The sequence below is a fragment of the Rousettus aegyptiacus genome, unplaced genomic scaffold (genome assembly GCF_014176215.1).
Source record: "Rousettus aegyptiacus isolate mRouAeg1 unplaced genomic scaffold, mRouAeg1.p scaffold_m13_p_1, whole genome shotgun sequence".
Classification (NCBI taxonomy): Eukaryota; Metazoa; Chordata; class Mammalia; order Chiroptera; family Pteropodidae; genus Rousettus; species Rousettus aegyptiacus.
Genome location: NW_023416284.1, coordinates 30837224 through 30845189, shown reverse-complemented (window position 1 = coordinate 30845189; position 7966 = coordinate 30837224). Strand labels below are relative to the sequence as shown.

General features: G+C 34.0%; 1 protein-coding gene across 1 annotated transcript in view; it reads right to left on the bottom strand.

Annotated features, from left to right (window-relative positions):
• CMPK1 (cytidine/uridine monophosphate kinase 1) overlaps nucleotides 1-7966 on the bottom strand; it is a 29166-nt gene that overhangs the window by 2216 nt on the left and 18984 nt on the right. The window contains exons 2-4 of the mRNA XM_016151340.2: nucleotides 4693-4839; nucleotides 1388-1540; nucleotides 99-175 (exon numbers count right to left, since the gene is read on the bottom strand). Coding sequence (XP_016006826.1) covers nucleotides 99-175; nucleotides 1388-1540; nucleotides 4693-4839 — 377 coding nt within the window. The remainder of the gene's footprint in view (nucleotides 1-98; nucleotides 176-1387; nucleotides 1541-4692; nucleotides 4840-7966) is intronic.

Here is a 7966-nt window from a genome sequence, read left to right as displayed (position 1 = left end):
TTTTTTTTCTTTCTGGACCAAAATGAAATAAGTATTTAATCTGCTACTCAAATTCCAAACTGAGATTGAGATAGCTATGTGCAAAAACTGCAAAGTACCTCTTTTCTAAGCTCTCTCTGTTGTCATCGCTCCTACCACTGCTCTTTCCCCTCTCAAGGCATCGTTCAACACAGATCTAAAAAAAGAAAATGAAAAATTATTTTTTTAAAAAAGATATGAATTTGTCATTCTTTTATCCTGAAAAGAAAATGTTTGAAGTTTAAAAAAAAAAAAACACCCTGCATTAAACCCAATGTGTCTAATTCATTAATCAACATGCAAAGTCCATTTAAATTTAAACATGTGGTTTAATTTATATAAACTAGGCTAAATAAGTACAGAGTATAATAAGAATTCATTCATGACTCAGTTTTTCCTGTGTATTTCTTTTCAAACCGCAATAAAAAGAAGATCTGTATATGTATGGTTCCATCTCGAATATATCATTAACTTATTAGGTATGAATTACATGCCTCAAACTTTGTTCTATTTTTGCTTACTCTTCAATAATTCCATAAATACCTAAATATTTAAGAATCAACATATTTGCATTTGAATAAACTATCCCTTGTTAATCGTGAATAAACATTCCTTAGTTATAAAGCTGTGGTAACATTCTAAAGTTAACTTTGAAGAATAAGTGAAAACATATTTTTGGGGGTTGGAAAAAGAGTTACATTTTAAAACAACTCAAAGCCTGCAGCAAGTCCCTCCACCAGAGGCACATCTGCAATTCAGCCTAAGAAGTACCAATTTCCTTCAAGGCAGTACTTTAGATTTTTATTCTTTCAGGCTGTTGGCCTTCACTTAATGAAGTTTACAGGTGTCAGTCAGGACTTTTAATTAAATAATTCTGAGAAATTCATCTAGTTATTCAAAGGCATGTCTGAGTATGTTACTTGAAATACCAGAAAGAAAAAGAACTCTTTTCTGCCTTTTTTCAAGATCTTACTCTGAGAAGACAAATCAGGCTGCCTTGTATGTTCCCTTAAAACCAAAAGTGTTCCCAACTTCCCAGAAATGAGTTTCCTTTCCAATAAACAACCATCCTAAGGCAAGGCACTCTCTGATAATAGTGCATACTAAGTAATATTACCTAACATTGGACAAGCCAATTCTTACTTAAAAACAAAGAAAAATGAAACAAATTCTTATTTTGAAAATAAAGCTATTTTTAAGTCTATGAGCTTGATGTCAAATAGTGTTTAACATTCCAACAGAAAGACAGTGCTGTTCTGACCACCCAGTGTCCCAATTCAAAAAAGTACGGCTGCCAATAAAAAATGTAAATATAATTTAAAAAATCACTTTGTATTTCTCTAACAGTTGACCATCATTGCTTTCTTACCTCATTATTACAATCGAAAAACAGAACAAAAGCTACATCTGCCTCCCCATCCATGGTCTTGTTCCAACCTTGAAGGTTGTCTTGATTTCTTGGAAACCCATCAATCAAGAATTTATTCTTTTGAGCATTGGTAGCCATTGTCTGATCCATTTCCTAAAGGAAAAGGAAGATTTAGGGTCAACACTACATTAACAAAATACAACTTTTTAAGCTGGGTGGTGGATATATTGGTGTCTGTTTTATTATTATTCTTTAAATCATATGTAAAGAGTGAAGGATGCATGGAAGAAGATTTTAAGGAAACGATCCAAAGTATTAATATAATTGCCTCAAGTGGAAATATGAGTATGTACCCCTACCCCATTTTATACACACACACTCACATTTTTTTCCTGTAATTTCTGAATTTTCTGTAGTAAACACAAATTACTTTCACACATACAGTCACAAGTTATCAACAGTAAAAAGAGAAAAAAATAAACATTAACCAATATCTTTGCTCTAGTCAATAGAGACCCTATCTTGTCTTCTCTTTCTTCTTCCCAAGTCATTTTGCTGTGGTGGGAAGTATACTACTATATGTACTCAGATTCTCTGCAATAATTCAAGTCCAACTGCAAAAAGTTTTGGACAAAAATAAAGATATTGGTAGCATTAATTATTAGTGTAGGAATCATTTTTCTTTTTAACTGAAGTTGATTAAACCTAAATGTCACTGGCTACTCTAAAACACAGGCAGCAAAGGAAACACATTCAGAAAAATAGTAAGAGAAACATATTTCACCATCCTCTATGGAAGTCTGAATTTAAGTAGAGTGTGGGAATACGTGAATGTGAGATAAGCTCTCTAATTTCCAAATCCTTACCCACTACCAACTACCATGGCATAAGCACAGATGCATTACACTGACAAACACCAGAGGAGCCTCAATTTCAAAGGAAACCAATATCTAGTCCCCTTCATGTTCAAACTGTTTCCTAGTTCAAGAACGATGGCTGTCAGAACCCCTGATTCATTTCTGAGGGCTGTCTTTATCCCAGCATCTAGCTTCTCCGTATTCACAAAACTTCCATAGAACACTATTAGGCCTCTGCTATAGCATTTCTACCCCAATTATGGTAGTGGAAGATATATTAGGAGGTACATAAATATTCTACTCACTCAACACAGATTTATTTGAGGCCCACTTAAGGGAACATGACAAGCAAGGTCATGGCCCCTGGGGAGCTCACAGTCTAGTGGGTGACAAATACATAAGTAAATACGCTAAGTTCTAGGATGCTAGGATAAAACAAAGAAGCAAGCACGAAGTACCTGGAAACTCAGAGAAAGCTTTACCTAAGAGGTGGCAGCAGAGCAGAATTGGTACTTCAGACAGTATAAACTAAATGAATAAAGGCTCAGAAATGAGAAAGCATAACAGCTTTGATGAATCTGAAGTAAGCTGGTATAGCTGAATCTTAGGATGTGTGTAGAAAGTGGTGAGAGCCATGACATAGAAAGTATGTAGGGGAAAGATTAATGAAGAACTTGTTATGCCACCCTAAAGATTTGGTTTTTATTCTGGAAGCACTGAGGGATTTTAAGCAGAAGAATATGCTCACATCACCTTTTAGAAAACAATCACCCTGACTGCACCATGAAGGATGAATTAGAAGGGGACGAGGATGTTTAAGGCAATAAAGACTAATGAGGAGGCTCTAGTGATGGTCAAGAAGAAAAGAGGATCTGAACTAAGGGGATGATGGTAATAGAAAAAAAAGACTAATAGTAGAGAATTAAGAGAAAGACAAAGGGAAGGATTTGCTCACTGAATGGATTTTAGAAAATGAGGGAGAAGCGAAAAATATAGGAGGGCACCCAGACTTCTGGCTTGGGCAGCTGGGTAGATGGCAGAAACCTTAACTGAGACAGGATAGAAAGGTGATCACATTTTAGATGATACATTCAGTCTGTGACATGTTGATTTTGAGATACCTGTTAGACATTCAGATAGCAGTTCGTTAGAAATATGGGTCTGGAGTTCAGAAAAATGACTTGTGCTAGAGCTTTGGATTTTGGCATCAATAGCGTAGTGAGAGCCTTAAGTATGACTAAAACCATCCAGCAGGATATATATAAAATGAGGGGAGAACCAAGAATGAAACCCTGAGAAGCATATGGTTTAGGAAACTTGCAGAAGAACTATCAAAGAGACATTAAGAAATAGCAGTTATTGAAGTGGGAAAAGAATCAAAAAAAAAAAAAAATGGTGTCACAGAAACCAAAGGAATGAGTTTCAAAAAGACAGTAAGTAGAATTAAATGCTATAAGAAAAGTAACTAAAAATATCCCCCAGATTTGACAGAGAAGCAAGAACATCAGCAAGAATAGTTTCGATGAAGATGACTAGTTTCAATAGTTTTCGATAGAAACTGACTGCAAAGGGATGAAGAGTAGAAAGTGAAAAAGTAAAAATTGTAGACTAGTCTTTCACAATGTTTAGCTATAAGGTGGAGGAAGGGCATTATAACCAGAGATTAAGGAAAGAGGATGTATTTACTTTGAAATGAAAGCAGGTCACTCCAATCTCTGAGACAAGAGACAAGAGACAAGAATGTATGTGATGAGCTACTCTTCATCCTCGAGCTTCTCTGATTCTATCCAGATGCTCACATCAATCTTCAACTATTTCTTGCTCTTTCCGCTGTTGCATTTCTTCTTCACTCTTTCTTATATGTGAAAATACCTATTAATAACTACAGTCTTGGGAATCTATAGTGGAGAGTTATCATGAAAGTGCAAGGTATCTGTTTTTAAGATGGCACATATTTTAGTTTGATAGCTGTTCGTCTTAGCATTTCATGATGAAGATGGTGATGCAGGTACCAGAAAAGGAGATATCAAAACTGAGAGAATAGCAACAATGGAAAGGTCATAGGAGAGAGGGAGAGAGGGAAAGGAGGGGAAAGAGAAAAAGAAGAAATAGAAATGAAAAGAAACCAATATCCAGCTCCCTTGGTGTTCAAACTGTTTCCTAGTTCCTCAAAAACAATGGCTGTCAGGACCTCTGTCTGAATGTTGGGGGTGGGTCAAAAGTGTACTCAGATGAATATTAAGTGGAGCTGTAGTTGATCCCAGATGAAGGCAGAGGATGCCTGCTATTACTCAACTTCTTTCCAGGCGAAAGTAGGTCAAATACATGGCCATTTTCTACAAGCAATAAATTCAATACCCTGATTTTTTTTCATTACTTAAAACAAAAGGTAGGTTTAATTTCTTATTTTCTTGCTGGTTTAAATTGGTTGGCATTCATACTCCTTACCCTCTTTAACAGACTGATGGTTATTTCAACTGGCACAATCCTTCCATCTTTAATATACTTTTCAATGAGTTCACCATACTGTGAATCTGGGTTCTTCCTTTCAACGCGAAGAAGTTCTCCTGCAGATAGGTGTGTATAGCCATACTTCTGAAAGAAACAACACACAGGAAAAAAAATCAGCATACATTCAACCCAGTGGTAGAACTATTGGTTTTATTCCCTTCATGTTAATTTCTAGGTTCCAATTTTTCTTACAATAAAAAAGCTTTGCTTGTATATTTAATAAATAATTTATAAATTTAAGAGATATTTCATACAATTTCTCAGTTTGCTTAAAAAAAATGTCCCTAGCCTACACAGGGCATGGAAGTGCCTAACAAAAATCTATACAATTAAAGGCAAAAAACAAACAAACAAACAAACAAAAAATCTTACCACTGTTGGCTGTACCCACCTTCTATAAAATCTGCCTCCTTTCCTTAAATTCAACATGTCTAAATTGAATTCATCAGCATTTAAACAAACCCCATTCTTCTGTACCATTCCCTTTCTCAGTAAACAGCACAAGTCCTACCTCCTTCACAAAATTACCCTTCCTCATCATTCCCGAGAGTTGTCACATAATCAAATAGCGTCTTAAGAGTACCACTGTCTTTCCACTTAGACCAGAATCTTCCTAACTAGTCTCAAAAGTCCAATTCCTACTTCTCTGTTTGGAACTAGATAGATCTCATATTAAAATGGGAATATGATTACCTATTTTATAAGTCAGTGGTGATTATTAAATGAGATAATACACAGAAATTGCATACCAGAGAGCCTGACACAGAGTAGGGGATAAAAGACATCAATTATTTTATTTTAAATAAACTAGAAGCATTTTTAACACACACACACACACACCCCATTTTTATATTATAATGTGCATAAATGTATTCGCTTTAATGGTTTTGACAGAAAGACTAATTAAGGGGCTTAAGGGAGGTAACAGGTGAATATCCTATGAAAGGTCAGTAGTACAGTATTATAGTTGTGATGACTATTATCATTAAGACTTACAAATGATATATTAGGTCAAAGAATAGGGTAGTAGTTGAGCTAAGTCATATAAGATGCTATGATGTTTTTCTGCCATTTCCCCAAGGTTGAAATTAGAAAACAATACATAATCTAAAAGACAATTCTGAATACCAAAAAGTTCCTTCCTCCACATGAACTTACACACTCTCTTTTATTGAATCAAAAGACCCATAAAATCTACTTTAAAAATGTTTTTACTTCCAAATGTCAGGACACTCAGAACTATATTCAATGATCAGGTATAACGATCATCCCAAATTTTTAAGACTTCCTAAATGGGTTTTTATCTTATCCATAGTAAGTTAAATTTTATCTTTAATTTCAATGTTAAGATTTGAGGCAGCCCACATTTCTACTCTCCTTTTAGAATGTTTCGACTGTATATTTTACAAAAAGTCTTTCAGCTGTCCAGGTGAGTTTTCTCTCTCTCTTTTTTTTTTAGATTGCAAAAGCCATATATTCTTTATCCCTTTACTGTTTTGAAAAATTATTGGCTAAACTTATTCTTGCCTACTAAAGGAAACTAACAGTGAGGTATTCAGCAAAGGGAAACAAATTCTAAACAGTTTATTTGCTGACTAAAATTGGATATAAAGTTTGGTGAGAATAAACAAAAACCATAATATCATTCATGCCTCTCTTAGTCATACAGCAGCTTTCATTAGGAGAAATGATCAAAAGTGTATTTAGTTGTTGTAATAGACTTCTAAAAAATTCCCATCCTTTAAAGAAAATGGAAATATGAAAGTGTTTAATTATTTAAACTGTGACTTTAAAAATTATTTTCACACCACACCATTTTCAAATGTCTACTTTGATCACTAAGTGTAAGCAAACTTTTGAAAGATGGGTGCGGAAAAGCCTTTTTTAAAAAAATGAGATGTGACCTACTTTCCCATTTACTCTGTACAATTTTCAAAAAGCATTTTGCATATACTGTCCACAAATTTTTATAGCAGCTTCATCTCCCACTGCTTACGTTGACTCCTGCTTGGAAGTCTATGCTTGCCAGACACTCTCATCTGGTCTAGAGATTACAGCATATGGTAATATTGAATAAATATTAGAGACAAACAGTACTAAACAATGGCAAATGCTCAGTGAAACACCAATACAAATTGCTCTGTACAAATTGCCTCTGTTGTATGAACGACATAGACATTCAGAAGCCCAGCTTGTAATTTAGAAATTAGTACATAAACTGTTTCTCGACATTGCAGAGCTCAAATTTGCAACCTTCATGTTGTATTAAAATGGGTTTTGGCATATCACTTTTTAAAAAGAGAAACTAGTTATATATAAATTGTAGAGGTATACAAATGACATTTTAAAAACAATTACACAGTTTGTCAAAAGAGGGAGAGAACAACCTTATCTGCAAAGTCCAAGGAAACAAGCAATCTAAATAAATATAAAAATGTCACACCTATACATGTATCTATTTCTCATCCACATTCCATTTTTTAAAAAATTTTTTTATTTCCCACTTACTTTTCTATATTTTTCTTAAGGATTTGCTGAAGCTTTCTTTCCTCTTACCACAGAGGTTATACAACAAAAAAGCAACTATCAGTTACATACTAGCTATTATAGGATCTTACTAATAACTACACTTTAAAGTACATGCTTTCAAAGCATTCTGCTGTCATTAAGTAGTCACTGTTGCCAATTTTGAGAAAAGCAAGAACAGCTATATCCCAGGTTTAACCAAAACTTTTTCACATTCTCTGAAATTTCCTAGCAATTAAAACCTAGTGATCACTAACTGTACCCTTAAGAAGAACATTCAAAACCCACAACAGGTTATAAATACTATAAACTATAATAACTAAGGTTACACGCTACTATTTAGCTAAAAACAATAGTTTTATAGCTACAAATATATAAACTCAATCTGTTTAGAGTAAATGTTTCACTTTCATTTTCTCAGTTAAGAAGTTGAAAAACAAGTCGATAACTTATGAATCACATACTAAGATCTGGAGGAAGAAAAAAAGCATCATGTTTTCAACAAGTACAAAATGGTACTCTGTATTACTACAAGTAGGCAAATGTAGAGAATTTTATGGTATGATATCTCAATCATCTTGGTCAATTTAGCTCACTTCTTAGCAACTGTCTTTCCTTCTTTCTAAATTTAATAATGTGGTTCTATGTGGAAAAAAAAACAATAAAAACAAAATAACAAATAAAC